The sequence below is a fragment of the Myotis myotis genome, unplaced genomic scaffold, assembly GCF_014108235.1.
Source record: "Myotis myotis isolate mMyoMyo1 unplaced genomic scaffold, mMyoMyo1.p scaffold_m19_p_3, whole genome shotgun sequence".
NCBI classification, from domain to species: Eukaryota; Metazoa; Chordata; class Mammalia; order Chiroptera; family Vespertilionidae; genus Myotis; species Myotis myotis.
In genome coordinates, this window is record NW_023416335.1 from 105,056,290 (window position 1) to 105,079,644 (window position 23,355).

At 43.9% G+C, this 23,355-nt stretch overlaps 2 protein-coding genes across 29 annotated transcripts in view; one reads left to right on the forward strand and one right to left on the reverse strand.

Annotated features, from left to right (window-relative positions):
* The window catches only part of BID (BH3 interacting domain death agonist), a 54,440-nt gene extending 40,130 nt beyond the window's left edge, over positions 1-14,310 (forward strand). For 8 of the 13 annotated variants that reach the window (XM_036301944.1, XM_036301934.1, XM_036301936.1 and 5 more), the window contains 4 exons: positions 2,587-2,800; positions 9,493-9,632; positions 10,836-11,132; positions 13,844-14,310. In XM_036301944.1, coding sequence (XP_036157837.1) covers positions 2,587-2,800; positions 9,493-9,632; positions 10,836-11,087 — 606 coding nt within the window. In that variant the 3' untranslated portion in view covers positions 11,088-11,132; positions 13,844-14,310. The remainder of the gene's footprint in view (positions 1-2,586; positions 2,801-9,492; positions 9,633-10,835; positions 11,133-13,843) is intronic. The other 5 variants (XM_036301948.1, XM_036301947.1, XM_036301942.1 and 2 more) reach the window with 2 other exon arrangements.
* Positions 1-23,355, reverse strand: part of BCL2L13 (BCL2 like 13) — a 231,199-nt gene that overhangs the window by 16,221 nt on the left and 191,623 nt on the right. For 11 of the 16 annotated variants that reach the window (XM_036301916.1, XM_036301921.1, XM_036301919.1 and 8 more), the window contains one exon: positions 19,201-23,080. The exons of 4 other annotated variants lie outside the window; for them this stretch is intronic. In XM_036301916.1, coding sequence (XP_036157809.1) covers positions 22,283-23,080 — 798 coding nt within the window. In that variant the 3' untranslated portion in view covers positions 19,201-22,282. Of the gene's footprint in view, positions 1-19,200; positions 23,081-23,355 lie in introns of those variants that run through there. One more of the 16 variants, XR_004966421.1, reaches the window with a different exon arrangement.

Consider the following 23,355-nt stretch of genomic DNA (forward strand, 5'->3'; position numbering starts at 1 on the left):
TTTCCCTGCTTCTGGTGACTACCAGCAGTGCTTGATACTCCTTGGTTGTTAAGCACATCACTCCACTTTCAGTCTGTCTTCACATGCCATTGTCCCTGTGTGTCTCTATACAAAACTCTGTCTCCTTCTCTCATAAAGACATCAGTCATTGGATTAGGGCCTGTCCTAATCCAGGATGATCTGATGTTAACTTGATTTCCAAATAAGGTCACATTCACAGGTACTTGTGCTTAGCACTTAAACGTTTCCTTTTGGGGAGCACAGTTCACCCCACAACACTGCCCCAGTCTTCTCTGTAACCAAGACATCACCATGAGGTGGGAGTGAAGCCTGTCCTTGACTTTCTAAGCTCCTCCTGGCCTCACTACAATCATTGACAGTAGAGCTTTTTTAAAAATATATTTTTATTGATTTTAGAGAGGAAAGGAGAGGAAGAGATAGAAACATTAATGATGAGAGAGAATCACTGATCGGCTGCCTCCTGCATGCCCCCCACTGGGGACCAAGCTGCGACCGCATGTGCCCTTGACTGGAATCGAACCCAGGACCCTTCAGCCCATAGGCCGATGTTCTATCCATTGAGCCAAACCAGCCAGGGCAAGGTTTTTTTGTTAATCCTGACCTGAGGATATTTTTTCCATTGATTTTCAGACAGAGTGGAAGGGAGGGAGGGAAGAGAGAGAGAGAGAGAGAGAGAGAGAGAGAGAGAGGGGAGAGGGGAGAGGGGAGAGGGGAGAGGGGAGAGGGGAGAGGGGAGAGGGGAGAGGGGAGAGGGGAGAGGGGAGAGGGGAGAGGGGAGAGGGGAGAGGGGAGAGGGGAGAGGGGAGAGGGGAGAGGGGAGAGGGGAGAGGGAGAGAGGAGAGAGGAGAGAGGAGAGAGGAGAGAGAGAGAGAGGAGAGAGAGAGAGAGAGAGAGAAACACTGACATGAGAGACACATGGTCTGGCTGCCTTCCACACAGCTGGGAATCAAACCTGCAATCTAACCTGCAACCATGATAATCAAACCGTGGGCTGACACTTTAACCACTGAGCCAAACTGGCCGGGGCTTGACAGTAGAGCTTTTGTATAACATAATCACCCCCCTTTTTAAAGATATCTTTATTGATTTCAGAGAGGAAGGGAGAGGGAGAGAGAGATAGAAACATCAATGGTGAGAAAGAATCATTGGGCAGCTGCCTCCTGCATGTCCCCTACTGGGGATCGAGCTCACAATCCGGACCATGTGCCCTGACCTGAATCAAACCGTGACCTCCTGGTTCATAGGTCAACATTCAACCACTGAGCTATGCCAACTGGGCTCCCCATTTTTTTAGAATAATTTTGGAGAACTAAAGGCTGAATAACAATATATAAGCATTTTATTTTATGCATTTTATTGAAAACTATTTGCCTCCTAAAAACTGTCCTTTAAATGTTTTCTGAATTTTCTAATGAAAAATATTAAGGACTGCCCCGGTTGGTGTGGCTCAGTTGGTTGAGCATTGTCCCATGCACCAAAAGGTCGCAGGTTCCATTCCTGATCAGAGAACATGCTCAGGTTGAGGGCTTGATCCCCAGTAGGGGGCGTGCAGGAGGCAGCTGATCAATGTTTCTCTCTTACATTTATTTTTTTTCTCTCTCTCTCTCCTCCTTTTCTCTCTAAAAATCAATAAGAACATATTTTTTAAAAAAGAAAACTACTAAGGACTTAGAAGATAGAAATAAATTTTACCTGCACCTTCATTTTCTACTGACCTCATACCATCCAACATGTTAGTTTTGCATTTATCTGGGCAGATCTTTGGATCCCTGGCCTTCCAGATTATTCCCTCTTTCATCCTAGATCTTTGATTTTTCTGAGCACACCTGACTGCTGATCCCACAAGTGCTCACCTGTGTTTGTCAAGAGCACTGCCCCAAATGCAGTCAGCACACCAGAGATATCCACGCTGTCTCCCATAGGACAGAGGCTGAACTGAGCTACTGCTGTAGTACTGTTCACGGATGGAGAGCCGCTGGGCCACCATCACCAGCCCCTCTGGGTTGGAGCAGGAGCTGTGTTCTCTGTGGGTTTTGGTTAAGAGGCACATCCCTCCAAGCCTGCTCAAGGGGATAGGGTATCTGGTTACTACTACCAGTATTTATTGAAAATCTGCTGTTTGCACAATACCATACTGGGCCCATAAAGGACATTATGGAGAAGAATGAGCTTCTAACTGCTGGATGCATGCCATTAAGGCTGGGCTCAGTTTGGTAAAAGACACATGGGGCTTGGCAAAAGCAAGGATGTTTTCTACATGATGATATTTACTTGACTTCCTAATACAGCCTTTGGGCTTCCTACCCCAAAAGCAAACTTGCCCCAGCTAGATATTGTCAGGATGTCAGCTAAATGGTAGATAACCAACTTGTGCAGAATTGGAGCCTTCTCTTTGGCATCTACACACAGGTGTTGCAGACTTGGTCTCTGCCCACTGAGATCTCTTGTGGGACTATTGTGCCCACAGGGTTATTCATGTCTCTTGGGCTAGTGAGGCTATTTGGGGCCCCACTGTACCCAGAGCCCTTCTGCCAGCTCAGCCTTCCTGACCCCCTTTCATCTTAGGGCAGCAATGGTTCAGGCCTCCAGGATGAACGTATTACAGACTTGCTGGTGTTTGGCTTCCTTCAAAACTGCTCCAACTACAATTTCCACAAAGAGCTGCAGGTGTTGGGCCATGACCTATCTGTGCCAGCTTGTCTATGGGAAAACCATGACGATGAACTGCAGACTGATGGCAGCCAGTACAGCCACTTTGTCCTGGAGAGCCGGGAGACAGGTAAGCATCTGGCCCAGTCTTCTCTGCCTTTCTGTCACCAGTGGCATTTAGGGAACCAGAATACTAGACCTTTGGGTTCAGCTCCACCTGTGTGGTGTTAGTCCACCATTGATGTTTGTGTCACGTGATTGTTGGGTCTGTACTTGGTTTCTCCGGTGGAGCAAGCCTAGCTGAGTTTCCAATTAGTTGAAAACCCGCTCAGTTTCTTTATAATGACTATATCTGTATAGCACCTTACATTTTTATATATATTATGGGGCATTGAAGTATTCTGAATCTCATTTCCAAATGAGAAACTGAGGCCCAGAAAAGCGTAAATACAAGCCCCAAATGACGGGCCAGGCCTCTTTCCTTGAGCTGAGCCCCATCCTCCCATGGTTGCTCCTGCCTCTGAGTACATTACAGTTTCCAGACTTCCTTCACCTTTCCTCACCCACATCCTTGTGCTGTCTTCCAACTTCAGTTTTTACTCTTGCTGGCTGCTGATGCTGCCTCCACTGATGGAGACTATCCCAAGCTGATGGCTGAGGGAGCAAGGCTGGGGAGCATGTTGAGCGCTTAGCCATTCCCAGATTAGGGAACAGTGGCCCTCAGTAGTGTGCACATTGGAATTCCAAGAGAAAGTTTTTCAAAATGCCTGGTCCCTTGCCCCTACTCCAGCTGCCTGAACCAATGTGTTCTAGGGTGGGAGACTCTGGTGTAGTCCCTGGTTAGATTTACTGCCTTTTTTATTTATTTATTTATTTTTATTTTATTGATTTTTTTACAGAGAGGAAGGGGGAAAGAGAGGGATAGAGAGGTAGAAACATTGATGAGAGAGAAACATCGATCAGCTGCCTCCTGCACACCCCCTACTGGGGATGTGCCCGCAACCAAGGTACATGCCCTTGATGGGAATCGAACCTGGGACCCTTCAGTCTGCAGGCCGATGCTCTATCCACTGAGCCATACCAGTCAGGGCTGATTTACTGCCTTAAAAGCCTAAGGTGACTCTAAGGACCTAGACCCCAAGCCTCCCTACTTAGGAGCAGGACTGAAATCCTGCTATCCTTACATCTCTGGGTTTTTGCACTGCCCTCTGGTGGCCTTGAGGGAGACCAGCAGCCCATCCAGCCTTGGGATCCCTAGCTCTGTCTCAAAGCTGGTGGATAGGGGTGTGTAGTAAGAGTTCCCCACTAGCCAAGGTGTGCCAGACGTTAGCTGCCTTAGAATCCAGCTAGCATGTCTTCTGGCCCTAAACTGGAATAAGAGCACCTGGACCCTTTGGGGAAGGTTTAGGAAGGGAGGGGCAGGAATGGCTTTGCTGGCAGAAACTGCTAATAGGAGTAACTACTGCTAGAGGCTGTCCCCTGGGTTCTCCTTTGCTCTTCTCTACCATCCCTTACTTGTAGACTGGAAAGCCTGGCTTGACTCAAATGGCATTTTCAAAACTGATTATGGGGCTGTACACTTAACCTCTCCCTCTGGTAGAAAACTCTCTGCATGTAGATTAAGAACCTGACAAGATTTGGAAGAAAAGGGCAGAATAAAGGCTCTGGCCACTAGAAATTTCATGGTGAATTTATTCACTCAGCTGCACACAGATGAATCAGCCATGACTCCTGAAGTTGCTGAAACGGGGAACACCTAGGGAAATTAGTGAGGCAGAGTCAGTGCTGTGGGAGCTATGGAGAAGGTGGTGAGTACTCTGTTCTCTGTGGAAAATCAGGAGAAATTTCATGGCTGCAATGGAATTGAGCTGAGCTGTGAAGCTGTGTAGTTTTTTTCTGGAGATTGGGAAGAGGGAATGGCAATAGCTTAAGCAAAACCTTGAAGATCAAAAGGCCAGAGCCTGGGAAAGGTCCTGTGAATAGTTGAGTTTAGCTAGAGCAGTGGTTGGCAAACTGCAGCTCCCGAGCCACATGTGGCTCTTGGCCCCTTGAGTGTGGCTCTTCCACAAAATACCGACTTCTGCACATGGGCCACGAAGTTTCAATCGCACTGTATGTGTGCACCCGCACGTGGTATTTTGTGGAAGAGCCACACTCAAGGGGCCAAAGAGCCGCATGTGGCTCTCGAGCCACAGTTTGCTGACCACTGAGCTAGAGCATTTGAAGGGAATAATTGAAGTTCAGGATGATTTAAGGCTGGATGGTAACTTAGCACTTAAGCAGAGTTGAGCATGTGGCAAGTTCTGAGTAAGAAAGTGATGTCGTATTGATACTACATGTGTCACAGTCAATGCCACAGTGAGGCAAATGAAACACCCAGGGCACAAAATGTAAGGAGGCACTCACTCCTCTTAATGCCCTCTCATCTTCACCTCTAGGTGCCTTGCTGGCCCAAGTACACTGTGGAGAGTGGACTGGAGGACAGTGAAAATGGAGTGAGGAGAGACTGTAATCGATGATTAGCACAATTTTAAAACATAAAGAGGCCATCAAGAGTGCTGATGTTGCTAAGGGTGTGAAAATGCTAAGGAAACATCGATCATAGGCAATTGAGTAGGTTAAAAAAGGGAATGATTTGGGGATTTGGAATGGATTAATTCAATTTACATTATTTCTAATGGGGAAAAATGATGTTTTTGAACAAATTGCTTTTTGAACAGCCTTCTGGAACGAATTAAGTTCAAGAAGTGAAGTTTCACTGTATAAGATTTAATTGGAGAAATAATAATAGTTGGCATTTATTGAAAATTTACTAGGAGCTAGGTACAGGGTTCATTCATTTACTCATTCATTCATTCATTCATTCATTCATAAAATTGTTTACTTAGCATCTTCTGTGTGCCTTGCATTGTTCTCAGTACTGCATATTTGGCAATAAACAAAACATTAAAAAATCAGAGCCCTGAGAGAACCAAAATGGCGGCATAGGTAAATGTCGGTACTCGCTGCCTCCTACAACCACATCAAAATTACAACTAAAATACAGAGCAACCATCATTCAAAACCACCTGAAAGCTGGCTGAATGGAAGTCCTCTAGCTAGAAAAGTAAAGAAGAAAGCACACTGAGACTGGTAGGAGGGGCAGAGGTGCAGAACGGGCTGGAACAGTACCCATGTGGGCCGTTTTTTTTTTGTCTGTCAGATTAGAGGTCATTGCCAAACCGGTTTGGCTCAGTGGATAGAGCGTCGGCCTGCGGACTGAAAGGTCCCAGGTTCGATTCCGGTCAGGGGCATGTGCCTTGGTTCCGGGCACATCCCCAGTGGGGAGTGTGCAGGAGGCAGCTGGTCGATGTTTCTCTCATCGATGTTTCTAACTCTCTATCCCTCTCCCTTACTCTCTGTAAAAAATCAATAAAATATATTTTTTTTTTAAAAAAAAAAGAGAGAGAGATCATCCCTGTGGAGAAGCAAGAGGTCCCAGCCCCACACTAGACCCGCAGGGTTCCAGAGCTGGGACTAGAAGTCCCCATAACTACAGCTGTAGAAACAAGCGGGGACTGGGGCTCAGTGACACCAAGGCTGCTGGAAACCCAGATGTTCCTTTTAAAGGGCTGGTGCATGAACTGAACTTACAAGGTCCTGCTTCCTCTGAGCACCAGTGCCAGGATGAGGCTCTGGGGGACCCAAACACATAGGAGGAGGAACTGGATTGTCTGGCGTCAGGGCAGGAACTCAGGAGCAGCTTTTTCCCAGACAGAGGTACTTGCAGCGGTCATTGTCTCTGTGCTGGGACCTCCCACATCACAGAGCTGACTGGCAGCTATATCTGAGCTTCCATCAGCATGTCCCACACTGTCCCCTCTGCACTGGTGATTCCTTGAGACCCCACCCTATCCAATTTGCAGCCCTACCCAAGCTGTTTGCAGTGGCTTTTGTGTATGAATGGCCTGTTAGGCTTCAGACTTTGCTAAAATCTCTCAAACATGCTACAGCTGGAGCAACATGCCCCAAACCTATCAATAAAGGGTGTAAGACCCTACACTAACATAAGCCTGCCTTGCTTCACAGCTGGGTCTCCCCTGGGCACCTCCAAGCCCAAAACAAATAGCTCCTGCGGGGTGGCCTCAGGCATTGGCTGACTTTGCACTGGTTCTAGGGCCTCCACCTAGTGGACAGTTTCAGACCATAGCAGACCTCAACTCTACACGTCCACAAGCAACACATTCAAGGGGCAGATTCAGTGAGCACCAAAGCCCCACTGAAGCAAGTCCTGCTCCATAGGAGTATTTCCTGCACAGCAGCTTTCCCACTGTAGTCACAGCTGGTCCTCACAGCCAACTGGCCTGGAGGTCAATTCCTCCCAGTGACACCAACAGAAATCAAGACTCAACTAGAACAAGATTGTGCACAGAGCCCACACAGGGGGACACCCAGAGTGCCCAGCTCAGGTTACTGGGGAGGCAGAGCCACTGGGCCCTATAGGACACCTGCTACACAAGCCACTCTACCAACTCCAGGAGACATAGCAGCTGTCTGTAATACATAGAAACAAACACAGAGAAACAGCCAAAATGAGGAGACAAAGAAACATGTCACAATGAAACAAATGGAAGAAAGCAAAATTTTGGATACGGGTTCAAATCTGTGGTTATAAGGTTACTCAAGGATCTTCATGAGACTTTTAAGGATCTTAGTGAGAAAGTCAAAGACATGAAAAAGGACCAGTCAGAAATTAAGTATACATTAACTGAAATAAAGAATAATATACAGGGATTCAACAGTAGAGGAGTCTGAGGATCAAATCAACGATATGGAATATGAGGAAGCATAAAACATCCAATCAGAAGAGCAAAAAGAAAAAAGAATCCAAAAATATGAAGCTAGTGTAAGGAGCCTCTGGGACAACTTCAAGTGTACCAACATTCTTTTTTTTAAATATATTTTATTGAGTTCAAAGAGGAAGGGAGAGGGAGAGAGATAGAAACATAAATGATGAGAGGGAATCATTGATTGGCTGCCTCCTGCACGCCCCCCTACTGGGGATCGAGCCCGCAACCCAAGTATGTTCCCTTGACCGGAATCGAACCTGGGACCCTTCAGTCCACAGGCCAACGCTCTATCCACTGAGCTAAACCAGGTAGGGCTGTACCAACATTCTCATCATGGCGGTGCCAGAAGGAACAGAGAGAGCAAGATATTTAAAACCTATTTGAAGAAGTAATGATAGAGAACTTCCCCTACCTGGTGAAAGAAATGGACTTACAAGTCCAGGAAGCACAGAGAGTCTCAAACAAGAGGAAGTCAAGACACACCAAGACACAGCAAATTAAAATGCCAAGGGCAAAAGATAGAGAATCTTAAAAGCAGCAAGAGAAAAGCAGTTAGTTACTTACAAGGGAGTGCTCATATGACTGTCAGCTGATTTCTCAACAGAAACTTTGCAGGCCAGAAGGGAGTAGCAAGAAATATTCAAAGTGATGAATAATAAGGGACTAGAACCAAGAATAGTCTACCCAGCAAAGGCCAGATAAAGAGCATCACAAACAAGAAAAATCTAAAGGAGTTCATCATCACCAAACTAGCATTACATGAAATGTTGAAGGGTATTGTTTATGAAGAAGAGATAAAAAATATGAACAATAACATGGCAACAAATACATATATATCAACAATTGAATCTAAAAATCAAAATAAACAAGCAAGAAATCTTATGAATGAAATAAATTGGTGACTAAAATAGAACCAGAAGCATGGAAGCATGGAACAGACTGATGAATCTCAGAGGGAAGGGGAGGGGAGAGGCAGGAAGAGATTAACCAAAGATCTTACCCATGGACACAGAGAGTAGCAGAGTGAAGGCCTGGAGCAGGTTGGGAACCATGTGGAGGAAGGCCATGGGGCGGGGGTGGGGTTGGGGGTGGGGAAGTGGGGGAGGAAATCTATAATACTCTCAACAATAAAGATTTAAAGAAGAAAAAAAATGTAGAAAAAAATCAGAGCCATTGTGAAGTTTACATTCTGAAAGTGAGTCAAAGACTACAGACAGATAAACTGTATGAAACAGTCGAGAGTGTCAAGGAAGGTAAAGGTGGGAGTAGAAGAGGGCATGTGGCAGTGAAAGTGGTGTTTGATCTTGGACAGAGTGGCATTTGTGTAGACCCAAGGAAGTTAAAGAAGAAGCCTGCTCTCTACTGAGGCCAGTGTAGCTGGAGAAGTGGGAAGAGTTCCTGTTAGAGAGGCTGGGCAGATTGTACAAAGCCTTCTAGGTCTGAGTGAAGATGGAGGTTTTACTGAGTGAGACAAGACTGGGGAAAGGGGAAAGCAGTGATCCCCATAGCTGCCCCGTGAGGAAGGTAGGAGAGGATGTGTCAAGGTCTCGTGACCAGGGATTGGCAGAGGTGGGGCTCTAACTCGGTCTGACTGCAGAGCCTCTGTCCTAACAACTTCTGAATCTAAAACCTGTTAAATGATGGGATACTGAACTAGCAGCCTTAAGGCTGTTGCCAGGTTCATGCCTCAGGTGCCCATAGTCATGGGTGCCACAGCATCACTGATCGTTTTTGTGGGCAGATGTTGAATCTGTATTCAGGGCGAAGTCTGCTTCTTCAGCCACACTTCTGCTCAGTCAGGCCCATTCCCTGGGGACTCCCCCCTTCTCCCCCCCCCCCCAACCCGCCGTGGTGTGCTGTGGAAGTGGGAGCTGGCTTTGTTTTAAAGCAGAATTCCTTCCTTTCTCCAAGGTGGGGGCAGTGGGATGAGGGTTTAGAACGGGACCAATGTCTGAGTCTGCTTTGTCTTTTCTGCTCCTTCCTGAACATTCAGATTCTGAGAGTCAAGATGAAATCATCCAGAATATCGCCAGGCAACTTGCCCATATAGGGGACAGGATGGACCGCAGCATCCCCCCAAGACTGGTGAATCACCTGGCAATACAGTTTATGAATGGGGACCTGTCAGAGGAAGTAAGTGAGAAACGCTTTGGTGCCTTTTCTGGATTAATTGAGAAGTGTGAGGGCTTTTTGCACTGTCAGTTTAACCAACAAGGTCTGCCCTCTGTCTGCTATCAGACAAACCAGGGTTCAGGGAGGTAATTCATTCATGACTGTCCACAAAAGCATTGGAAATAGAAATTATAGCATGGTTAATTGTCTTTTAGAAGAGTTAAGTTATTTGACATTTAGGAATGAGTCAAAGAGTTTCAGGATAAAAGCCTCTAAAAAGATGAACAAAATGTATATGACTCTTCCAGAAATAATTTTCTTCAGTTTTAGGGAGCTGAATAAAAATGCCAATAGAGAACTTTAAGTCACCCAGGTGTGACAAGAAAAGCAACATGTTAGCCTACTACTCTTGGCTTCATGGTTGTAATCCACATACTAATACTTACAGAGCTTCTATCATTTGCCAAGCACTGTGGGGGATACAAATATAGGTCTAAGACACAACGAAACTTAGTGGGAGAAACACCCCAAGGTATTTTTTTGACTACCAGCTAAAAATGCAAGTACCTCTCACTACATAGAAATGTATTAATCCTCCAAGATTCAGCCAGGCTAGGTCTCCTGCCTCCAAGAAGGCTTATCCCCTCTTTAGTGGTCTCTTCCCATATGATGGTCTCGCCAGCTGTCACAGAATCTGTAAGCATCCAGTGATGTTCTGCCTGGGACCTCTCCCACAATGTTAATTCTCCATGAAAGTAATGAGCCTGCAGGCTCTCTCAAGTCTGATGCTCTATGTGTGTCTGTTCCAGGTGGGAATATCACATGCAGCCCCTCCTCCCTCCCTCCCTCTAGCGAGGTCTGCACCAGTAACTGGACATGCGATATCTTGGGTAGTTAACTAATTCTTGATTTGAAGTGCTTCAGAGGTAGGGAATAACTTGGCTTCTTTAGTTCCATCAGTGTTGAATGTGCACACAAGATGCTCAGTGACCACATGTTTGGTTAATGAGTGTCCCACTCCAGGGAGTAATCTCAGTCTTCCCTTTCCATCTCCTCTCAAAACTAAATTGTTTCTCATTCTCTCTTCCAACCACCTTAGCTATTTAGTAAATACTTCCTTGTAAAATGAGAGCATGTTTCTTCATGCTTTCCACTGGAGGACTACTTTTCATTTAAGAGGGAAGAATATTAGTGACGTAGCCTTCTGTTTTCACCTCTATACAGGAAAGAAGGGAGTGCCTTGCTGCTGCCCTGGAGCAGGTCATGCACACTTATCCTAAAGATATGGAGAAGGAGAAGACCATGCTGATGTTGACCATGCTGTTGGCCAAAAAGGTGGCCGATCACACACCATCCTTGCTCCATGATGTCTTTCGCACAACAGTGAATGTTATTAATCAGAGCCTACCCACCTATGTGAGAAACTTAGTCAGAAATGTAAGAACCAGTGACGTCAGCTCCTTGGCATTTCACTAAATCCTCTGGGTGTCTGCCTACTCCCTACATCCATTCCCCTTTAAGGTCAGGAAACCCAGCAGAGACCTCTGCTACTTTCCTCCCTTTCTTCTGCTTCTGATGACCAAACCACAAAGAAGGCTGTTATAAACCTTCCTGTTCAGGCAAAAGGCTTGGGTTTGCTTTCATGAAAAAGAACGTTACGTAGTAGGAGGTGGCAATGAAAATAACCTTTTGCGCTTTATCAGCTTCATTTTCTAAAAAATATATATTTTTAAATTTATTTCAGAGAGAAAGGGAGAGGGAGGGAAACATCAATGAGGAGAGAGAATCATTGATCCGCTGCCTCCTGAATGCCCCCCACTTGAGATCAAGCATGCAACCTGGGCATGTGCCCTGACCAGGAATCGAACTGTGATCTCCTGGTTCATAGGTTGACACTCAACCATTGAACCATGCCGGCTGGGCAGCTTCATTTTTTTTTAAGATTGCTACTGTAAGTGGGTGAAGGCTTATTTCATACTGTCCATAGAATTGTAATAGTGTGATATAGGTGGTATAGACACTTAGAGCATGAAAGAAAGTGGCTGAGGGATCCAAGCAGAGCATCCCCAGATCTGCTGTCAACTTCACTTTATCACAAAAATAAGTATAATTAAATTCTTTAAAAACATGCTTAGAAAACAAATGAAAACATGTTTACTAAGAAAGGTGAAGGGGAGAGAGACCAAACAGAGAGATCAAAAAGCAGGGAGGAGAGGTTATCTAAAACCTGTCCCAGAAAACATCTGTCCATAACCAGGATATTAAGTCAAAGTTCTTCAGGAGGTTGCCCAAGAAGGCTAAACAGTCCTTAATGTCTGCTGCTTCCGTTTCATGGAGCCAACTGGATGTTCAATGGGTATATCTTTTCTCTGAATTTGAAAATATTAGTGAATATTTGGGATTTTATGTGTCAGAAGCATTACTCAGGCATCCAGACCCTCTTCAAATTAGTGATATATATATTATATCCTATCTAATAAAAGAGAAACATGGTAATTAGCGTACATCCACTACCCTTCCCATTGGCTAATCAGGGCGATATGCAAATTAAGTGCCAGCCAAGATGGCAGCCGGCAGCCAGGCATCTTAAAGTGAACATGAGGCTTGCTTGCTCCAGTGACGGAGGAAGCCAACGTTGCCCGCTTGCCTTGCCGGCCTCTGAGCTTGCAGTTTGAAACGTTGTTACAAATATAGAAGCTAAACAAACCCCCAGAAACCTGCTTTCAGCCAGCCGGGATCTCAGAGCTGGAGTTGAAACAGTGTTTCGATTATAGAACCCAAACAAACCAGATACCAGCTTTCAGCAGCCGAGGCCTAAGAGCTGGAGCCAAGCCTCAGAGCTAAAGCTGGCCCAGAATAAAAAAAAAAAAAGAAAAAAAGGAGTGGTTGGGAGCTTCAGTCACCCGCCAGCCTGAAAACAGCCCTCAGCCCCTCACCCAGACTGGCCAGGCACCCCACTGGGGGCCCCCACCCTGAAGGGTGTGTGGCCAGCTGCAAACAGCCATCATCACCTTATCCATGCTGGCCAGGCACCCCAGTGGGGACCTCACCCTGATCCAGGACACCCTTCAGGGCAAACCAGCCGGCCCCCACCCGTGCACCAGGCCTCTATCCTATATAGTAAAAGGGTAATATGCCTCCCAGCACCGGGATCAGCGGAGCCGAGAGGCCTCCCGGCACCGGGAACAGCGTGACAGGAGGCAGCGCCCAAACCCCCTGATCGCCCTGCTGCTCTGTGTGTGACAGGGGGCGGGGCCACAACCTCCCTATCCACCCTGCTCTGTTCGTGACGGGAAGGCGCCCCAACCCCCTGATCGTCCGTGCTCTGTGCCTGATAGGGGGGAGCTCCCCAACCCCGATAGCCCTGTGGCTCTGTGTGTGACAGGGTGCGGCACCCCAACCCCAACCCCCTGATCCGCCCTGCTCTGTGACGGGGCGGTGCCCCAACTCCCCTATTGACCTTACTCTGTGAATGACAGGGGGGAGCTCCTTAACCCCCTGATTGGCCCTGCTCTGTGCGTGACGGGGTATGGAGCCCCAACCCCCCTGATGGGCCCTGCTCTGTGCGTGACGGGGTGGTGCCGCAACCTCCCCATCGACCCTGCCTTGAGTGTGACAGGGGGTGGTGCCCCAACCCCCCAATCGGCCCTACCCTGAGCATGACTGAGGGTGGCATTGCAACCTCCCAATCTGCCCTGCTCTGTGCATGACAGGGGAAGGCGCCCCCACTCCCCAATCGGCCCTGCTCTGAGCCCGATCAGGGGCTGCACCTAGGGATTGGGCCTGCTCTCTGCCACCCGGGAGCAGGCCTAAGCTAGCAGGTCATTATCTCCCGAGGGGTCCCAGACTGCGAGAGGGCACAGGCCAGGCTGAGGGACACACACCCCCCCCCCCCGAGTGCACAAATTTTTGTGCACCGGGCCTCTAATATATATATATATATGCCTAACCAGTCGCTATGACGTGCACTGATCGCACTGATCACCAGGGCGCAGACGCTCAATGCAGGAGCGGAAACCACAGGCATGGAAACATGGAACAGACTGATGAATCTCAGAGGGGAGGGGGAAGGAAGGAAGGTGGGAAGAGATTAACCAATGATCTTATATGCATACTAGAGGCCCAGTGCACAAAAGCCTCTAGTTTAAAATAAAAAGTTAGAAATATGACTAAATATATTGGTGGGGGAAAAATTATACTGGCTAATTCTGGTTTTTCCTTTCTTGCTCTAGGAGATGGACTGAATGGATGACTGCAAAGCGTGTCTGGTTACAGTGGTTCTCAACCTTCCTAATGCCGCGACCCTTTAATACAGTTCCTCATGTTGTGACCCCAACCATAAAATTATTTTCGTTGCTACTTCATAACTGTAATTTTGCTACTGTTATGAATCATAATGTAATTATATATGTGTTTTCCAATGGTCTTAGGCGACCCCTGTGAAAGGGTCGTTCAACTGCCAAAGGGGTTACGACCCACAGGTTGAGAACCGCTGGGTTAAAACTTGATACAGGACAGCAGTTAGCTGCCTCTGGTGGAGATGGAGTCGTGACCACTTAGAGTTCTTAGAGAAGACAGGCACAAGATAAAAGTTATTTATTTCTCACTATTTTTAAAGGTGATGTTTTAGGCCTGTGACCCATTAGAAATCTCTACAGTAACATACTTGAATAAAAATGTCAAGTTGGACATATTTGAACAAGCTTGATCTCATCTTTTAAGTCTACACATTGTAGACTTATTTCACTTGAACATTAAAGTTAAAAACAGATTATAAGGCAGAAGAAAAAACACACAATGTCTTTTGTTAAAAAACTATATACTGTTTATTAAAGTGCAACCTCAGAGCATAGTCTTATAGCAGTGTTGTGTGACGGAAACAAGGACCAGAGGAGGAATGCACATATCCCCTACAAAGAAAAATTACTCACAGAACAGGGACATCTTAATACTACTAAAGAATAGTCTACTGGTTTAAAAACCAGACAGCACAGGAGATTCTGGATTCAGGGCATGTTGGACTTTTTTCAACTTGATATCCTTTTATTAAGAGTCAAGAAAAACCATAAGCAAGTAAAAGATGTGGAGGTGATTTAAGGGCCAGTGTCACCAAGTTTCCAAAACCGGGTAACTAAAGGCACGTTTTCTTTTTCCAAGAAGTCAAGGTGGAGTACCAGAAACTACAGCATACATTCTGTGAGGACTGTCTGCTAATAATCTTGTATTTTCATTTTCCCGCCATAGCCCTCAGTTCAAGCCAAAGAGGTTGTGTCAGGAGAGAACAGGTTTTTCTAGGCATAAAAAACAGCCTGGTCAGCATGGCTCAGTGGTTGAGCATCAACCCATGAACCAGGAGGTCATAATTCGATTCCTGGTCAGGACACATGCCCATGTTGAAAGCTCAATCCCAAGTGTAAGGTGTGCAAGAAGGCAGCCAATCGATGATTCTCTCTCATCATTGATGTTTCTATCTCTCTCTCCCTCTCACTTTTTCTCTGAAATCAATAAAAATATATTTTTTAAGAAATGAAAAACCAGACTTAAAAATTCAACATTTGAGTAGTTGTCTTTTCTAGGGATACAGTTAGAATACAAGTAATAACAAAACCAAATTTCTTAGGTCATGCCCAAATAAACCAGGGAGCGCATACATTTAGAAATGGTGCTGAGGTGTCTGGTTCCAAGCAATGATTGTTTCCTAAGGCTCCATTTGCACGTATGATGGTGGATGTTGGGTCCATGTCACACACATCACTTTTACTCTATACTAATACTCTTGTTACTGTGAACATGACACTCTGGAGAAGCATTTGAATAAGAATAATTAAGTACTAATATATATTTCCTGTTACCATTTTTCTGTTCCTTGAGTATTTAAATCAGAAAAGAAAAAAATGTATCACTTAGCATTAAATACTTAACACACTAGAGTTGGGGCTCAATCTGATATCTGCAATATGTTGCGAATATTAAAAGCAAATAGATGTGTCATGCAGGATGAATGCCATCATTTGGAAAACATTTTCCAATAACACTATCATTACGTATGTTTTATAATGTACTTTTCCCCCCAAAGGATACATATCCCAGTAGAAACATGTTGAATCACATGTATACATACATACACTCTCATCCATACAATCAGATTCTCAATGGGGAGAGATTCCAGAAAGAGCAATTTAAATACAAGTAGTTGAGTAAACAAATGGAAAAGAGCTCCAAAATAGCAAATTAATCTTTCACAGCTTCTTTCTGTTTTGCTTAAATTAATACATTCACTATTTGGTGTAAATTTTTCCAGACCAAGTCAGATATACCTTCTTACTTATAAAGCAAGATTATCACCTTGTCTCCTCCTGAAAAGATTCTACTGTATCATGTGTTCCATCTTGAACACATCCCAGTCATGACTCAGGGGCACACTGGAAGTTGGTGGATTGTACACTGGTAACATAATTCTTGTGGATAGAACTGAGAAGTGACTTTGTTTCAAGGAATGTATTTCATCCTGTTTTATATATATATAATTGAATTAAGTGAAGTATATTCCTTGGTTAAAGATAAAAGGCTTTCTTCTCCAAAATATACTTGGCATATCTGAAAGTCAGGTGGAATGTTTGGTGTATTCAGGTCAAATCATCCCTGATGACCTCACCCCTCAGGATCCAACATTAACTGCTGAGATGTGCAGGGCTGCCTTAAGGGCAGTGCATACCCTTATTTTTTAAAAATGTATTTCTTGATTTCAGAGAGATAGAGCGAGCTAGAAACATCAATGATGAGAGAATCATTGATTGCCTCCTGCATGCCCCACACTGGGGATCGAGCCCACAACTCAGCATGCACTGACTGGGAATCAAACCACAATCTCCTGGTTCGTAGGTCAACGCTCAACCACTGAGCAACACTCTTATTTTCCAACAATTTCATTAACTGTGTTTACTGGTAACTTGAATATGGAGTGTCCTTTGTTATGACCATGTTTTCAGAACCCGAGTCAAACCAATTATGTACTTAGGAAGGCTACAAGACATTATCTGAAATGATTCCTCCTAAGTAAAGGACATTAATTTAGGTTATATGAATAGAAAGTTGAGTCCATCAATTATCTTTAGATCTCATTTTATTACAACCTCCAATGTGTTCTACCCAATGCAGCACTTATACAACAGCAAATATCAGATTTGGATTTTGTCCTGTCCCCTGATTGGCCAAATGCAGATAACAGATGAGAGCATTAGAACCAATAACTCCAGTCAAAGAATGAAGTATGTAGAAAGTGGCACTTTTAATCTAAAGGAAGAAAGAAATGGAAGACTGATAGGAAAAAAATAAATTCTGTAAGGGCCCATCTATATTATAATACTAGAATCATCAGGAATAACCAAGTTATTCCAGACTCTTTAAAAGATTGTTCTTGAGCTTCCTTTTTTTCCTGGGAAAGGAGGCAACAAGCTAATCTTAAAATATCAAAATGTTGTTCTACTAGTAAATAGTACATTAGTAAACCAGTTTCTTCTAATGGGTGCAAAGAACACACCCATGTGGGCAATACCACTATAAAATGTCCCCTCAGGAGAGGTGAGAATAGGGCAAGAATCACCTTGAGCCAGCAGCTAACTGATTAAAGGCCTTGCAAATATACCTGAGAACAATTCCAACCTGAGCATAAGCTTCTTGGCTAGGGCTCTTGTATTGTAAACATAGTTCACAGGTGGAGGACCCTGGTGACAAGCTAGGTAGAGGTTAGTTTTGTGTAAAGAAAAAAGACAGGATATATTAATATTATAGTAGCGACAGTTTCTAACTCTTCATGGAGGGCTATAGTTGAAGTAACTAAATAGTGACTGAATTTAAATCGGTATTCTATAGGCAAGGCTATGATTAACTTTACATTCCCCAGTGTACTGTGGAATGAATGGAAAGTTTGCACTGGGAGTCACCTACTGCCAGCTTCTGAGCAAGATAGGCCTCTAGCTGTGTCTGCTTAACCCTCTTGAATGAGTGTTGAAAAGTCTAGCAATGCCTAGAGTTTGCCTCCACTTCCCTCCATCACCCATAGCACAGGCAGGGGAAACAGAACAAAAAGGAACTAGGAAAAAGGGAAGAGAAAGAGTCATGGTGCTACCTTCAAATCATTCAGTGATGATTCCTGTGTCAAATTGTCTTACTCTTGTTTACAAGAAATGTTTATCTAACACATTAAATAAGAAAGCTGCCGTAACCGGTTTGGCCCAGTGGATAGAGCATCGGCCTGTGGACTGACAGGTCCCAGGTTCGATTCCGGTCAAGGGCATGTACCTTGGTTGTGGGCACATCCCCAGTGGGGGGTGTGAAGGAGGCAGCTGATCGATGTTTCTCTCTCATCGATGTTTCTAACTCTCTATCCCTCTCCCTTCCTCTCTGTAAAAAATCAGTAAAATATATTAAAAAAAATAAATAAGAAAGCTAATGATAACTGCTAATTCTTTATAAGGCATCTCATTCAACATTTAGAGGCAAAACATTCGGTATAATTAGAAATTGGGAATAATCCTGGACATCTCGTTTGTCTGGGACAACATGCTCGATATTTACTAATTAGGGCACACAGTATGGTGAGCATAGGCTGCTCTTGTGCAGCAGACAATTGGCACAGCCGTGTGCAGAGAAGAGAGCCTGCCAATATTGTTTTGCAGGGTCACAAAAAAATGGTAAAAACTGGAAAAAGCACTAGACTTGGAGTCAGAAAAATTCCAATCATTGCCTCTCATATGCTAGAACATTAGAAAAGTTAGTAAATGCTCAACTAATATTTGCTGAAATTATAATTACCAACACTTCTTTTTAGAAAAAGGATATTCTAATATGGAAAAATATGCACCCTGAGTTCAAACCCATGTCACGGTTGAACCCTCTCAGTTATAATAGGAGATTATCACTAATGGCACATCTTGGTCCTCCAGGAAAGAGGCAACTTTCGGGCATCAAGTGTGTTGCTGAGATTTTAAATGAACTAATGCTTGTGAGGGTATTGGTTCAGAGGCTAGAAGCTGTTTCTATAAAGTGAGCAGACAGTGATATTTCATCAGGAGGACCAGCCCTCCTGATATAAATATCACCTCAAATTTTTTGAAAGATAAATTTGTGTAAAAAGACATAAAAAATTAAAAGGGAAAATATTTCTTTCTTTTTTTAAAAAATATATTTTATTGATTTTTTACAGAGAAGAAGAGAGATAGAGAGTTAGAAACATCGATGAGAGAGAAACATCGATCAGCTGCCTCCTGCACACCTCCCACCGGGGATGTGCCCGCAATCCAGGTACATGCCCTTGACCGGAATCGAACCTGGGACCCTTCAGTCTGCAGGCCGACGCTCTATCCACTGAGCCAAACCGGTTTCGGCAGGAAAATATTTCTTAACTGTAATACATTTTTATTTCTATAAAACATCTCAAAATAATTTAAAAATTCTATGGATATGACATTTGTCCACATGCCATACTTTTAGAAAAAAAGCAAGAGAGCAGGCATCACTTTTATATTACTAGAGAGAATCAGCAGAGAGGCTGAGGAAATTAATGGTAGCTGTGGTTCAAAAAACCATGTCTCTGTGTTTGCTGTTTATTCCCCCAGTACAAACCTGGGCAGTAGTAGCTGCATTTAATACAAGAGATGGGACACAGGCAGAGGAGGTATCAAGGATGACTTTGGGTGGTGAATGTGTGAACCAGATGGTCAACGGTTGTTTTTCTTCATCTAGAAAGCTTTCTTTCTAGAGGGCAAGGATGATCATGAGAGTCCCCCTAAGGCACACTGTAGAAATGGATTTCTTTGGGCTCAGAATGATCATTTTATTACAGAGAAGATAAGCATCCTTTAATTCTAGTATTTTTCTCAAGAAACATTCACTAGCTTTTTGCCAAGTGATCAGGAATCATTATATTTAATAGAACAGTTAAGAAGAGTTCTAGACGACTTACTAACAAAAACTTTTCCTCAATAGTTCAAAGAATGATAAACAGGGTGATATTCTTAATTCTGCATTTGAGTTGGATTTATTGTGAATTGTCCCTTTTTCTTAGATTTAGATGCTCTATAAGTCGGGACAGAAAGGAATAGCCGCCTACTACAAGCCCCCATAAAAAAAGGGTGGGTAACAAATGATTTCCTTTGAAATGTAACAGCAAAAACAGGAGCTGCTGTAAGAAGCAGTCCTTATTAGTGTGTTTCCTTCCACTGCCAGAAGCAGAGGATAAGGAAATGAAGAAAAAACATGGACACTGACCATCCTATTATTAACTCGGGAATTTTCAACAATTCAATCTAGAGAAAGCCAATGGAAAAGAATAGCTATTTACCATTACACAGCAAAATGCAATTGGCCAAATAACTTTGGGTTAATGTTCAAGAAACGGGAAAATAAAGCAGTAATGGTAGCATCGTATCACATGTCTTATTCTTTTCTTTAATGGAGAACACAGACCCAAATATCCTAAGCCACATATCTCTCTAGCAGCTCAGAAACGAACCTGGTTTATATTAGTGCTTAAATGTGTTTAGCCAATAGGTTTGAGGATACAGAGTTTAAAAGTGTGAACACTGGAAGGAAAATATTTTATTATGAACTAGAGGCCCGGTGCACAAATTTGTGCACTGGTGGGGTCCAGCCGGCCCACCCCCATGGGGGCCATGGGAGGTGGTCCAGCTGGGGTGGGGGCTAATTGGGGTGGGGCTGGCCGGGGCGAGGGGCCGTGGGCATTCTGGTCGTTCAGTCGTTCGGTCAATTTCCATAATATTCTTTTATTATATAGGAATGGGGGTGGGGAATCAAGATAACACACCAGTTTGCTCTTACCCTATGCAAACACAAATGTAGCAATTAGCACATAGAGTAATCCACTGCAACAGTCAGAGCCCAAGAAGGAAATAATTCTTTACTACACTAATCCCATTTTTCCCCCTCACCCCTAGCTATTTTAATCAAGGTGCATCAAAACCCTCAAAAACATCACCCCCTAAATGGGACACTAAAACTCAGAACATAAAGATAAACCCCATGATAAAGCTGAAGTGGCACACAAACACACTTCAGAACTTTTCTTGATCAACTTTTAAATAGTATTGCTTTAGAGAGAAGATTTAATTTTTTAAAATATATTTCAAAAAGAAAGCACATTTAAAACTTCACATTTTGGTGATCGTGATAAGGTAAAGTAATTTTACTACAAATTTTAGGATCTAAAAAATAATTTGTTACATTTACTAAGATAAATCTGAAATGACCTGTATCAAGCAAGTATGTCCTGTATAGCGACACCGTGATCCTCAGGCATGAAATGACACTTCCCATCCTGCTAGAGGTGGGATCAGCCAGATGAAAGAAAATTATGCTGATTCTCAACTAGTACATACTAATAGGATCATTCTGGTTTATCACACTGGCATTGGACTGTGAAGATTTCAGTGAAGAAGCCTGAAAGCCAAACTAGAACTGGAGGGTAACCAAGAAAGTCAAGCTTCTCTTTTCATACTTTTTATTTCAATGATATTTAGGAGACTTTCTGTATTTCATAAGAGTTATAATTCAGTTGGTCTGTAAGCCGAGTATAAAAACGCAGTAAAGGACTGCAAAGGAGCTAGATGGTCGACCAGTAACACTGAGGCCAGATAGTATAGGGAAAAACGCACAAGCCCAGGTTATGACAGTGACCATCCCGCAAGGGAGATGCTGCTGGCAAGTAGCCATAAATTCAGTAGGGTGGCCATACACAAAAGAGCCGAAAGAGCTCCAGAGGTCATTTAAGCCATTTCCCTGCTTCTAAATGAGACAGATCTCTCTCTTGTCAGTTAGTTGTCATAGCACTTATAGGTAGGGAGCCCCCCCCCTTTTTAAAGACTACTAAAGGCAGTATCTTTACAAGGTGAAGCTATAAGAAGCATCAGAGACTTGATAGGTACAGAGCAAGCACGCTCCATCGATCTTAGGAGAAACCTGGGGGTGAAGAGGAGGAGTGGGGTACCTGAGAAGCAGCTGTGACATAAGAGGAGAATACCCTCACACGATAGGATTAAAAAGGTGGGGAAGAAAAGAAAAGCCAAAAAGGAATGACTGCAAACACAGTATGTTCACCAGAAAAGATGAAATTTCAAGGGCAGGACCGAGTCAGTAGCTGAGGAGCACACAGCTAAGCCCTCTTGCCTGGGAACTTGTATCACAGATGCTCCTAAATTAACCCTCTCCCTCTAAAGCTGTGGCCCGTAAAGGGGAATAATTTTACTCCCAGGAACATTTGGCAATGTCAGGAGATATTTTTGGTTGTAACAACTGGGGGAGGGGTGCTACTGGTATTTAGTGGGTACAGGCCAGGGATGTTGCTAAACACAATGCGCAGGACAACTTCCTACAACAAAGAATTTTCAAGATATAATTAATGCAGAGATTGAGAAACCTGTACCAGAGGGAGTACTTTACTCTTAAGCTTCTCTTAAGGTTCTTCAGAATCTACCATGAGCCAAGGCTTTTGGAACTTACAGTCAGACAAATATGAACACCCTCTACCTCAAGCCAGAAATCTTCAATTATCCAAGAGTGTTCCACAAATGTCCAATCAGCTGCTGGCAGTTCAAATTCAGTCAATACAACTAAAACCTAATATCCTTTTTGTCTTATTTCTTTTCTAAAAAATGCTATTTCTTTCTCAGAGCCAATGCTACTCCAATTGCCACTGCCAGGATGGCAAAAGCAGCAGCCCCTCCAAACAACAGTATAGACTTGCCCTCAGACAATGCCATAGACTTCTCTTCTCCAGCAGGGTAGGACCCTTCCATAAGACTCTTTTTCCTTATAGTCATCTCTTCACTCAACAGTGTTTTTGTGGGTTCCAGTATAGGGGTCATCTCCTCTCGTTCAATAGGTTCAATTATAGCTGTTTTCATCTCTTCTTCATCAAGTTCTACAAACAATGATGTAGCTGGGCTGACTTTCTCAACTGCAGTCACTTCTGTGTCAGATTCTCTCATGCCCAGCAAGGAAGTGGCAGTAATATGTGGAAGCAAGGGAGCTGGGGCTTTAGGGAATGCCTCTTGCACTTCCCTGGTTGACAAGACTACAGATGCCACAGCAGCCTCTTCTGCACCCTCAGGTATTTCTTCTTTCTCAACATGCACAATGTCAGAATTAGAGGAATTGTTCTCACTCTTCTCTCCAGCCCCATTGCTATCTAAGCTTTTTACTTCGGGATCCATTGTGATCTGCTGCCAGGACTCGGGACCCAAGGACACGGGTAGGCTTTCTGTATGCCAACTCTGGCTGGCTGATAGGGAAATAGGTAAGCTCTCTGACTGCCAAGAAGTAGTCACAATTGGAGACTCTGGAGGACTGACTTGTCCAGAGTTGTCACTGGGCAGAATATAAATATCATTGCTATCTTCTGCAACAACTTCAGGGTATTCCTCCTCCTCGGACTCAAGATTAAAGACAGTGCCCTAGAAAAGGAGAAGGAGAGTCAATACAAAGAATGGCAAATATATTTTAGGTAAATGTAAATCTGGAACAAAAGTTATTTCCTAAACTGAGGTTGCAGGAATAAATACATTATTTAAACCTATACACTCTCTCGATTAAGTGCATTTACTTGTAGATCAATGCAGAGGAAGAATTTTTAACAAGATAGTCCTCTGAATAGTTTCTTTAAGGCTAAAAAATTTTAAAAAGTTAATTTATACTCAATTCAATTATTAATGCAAGACAGCAGAGAAAA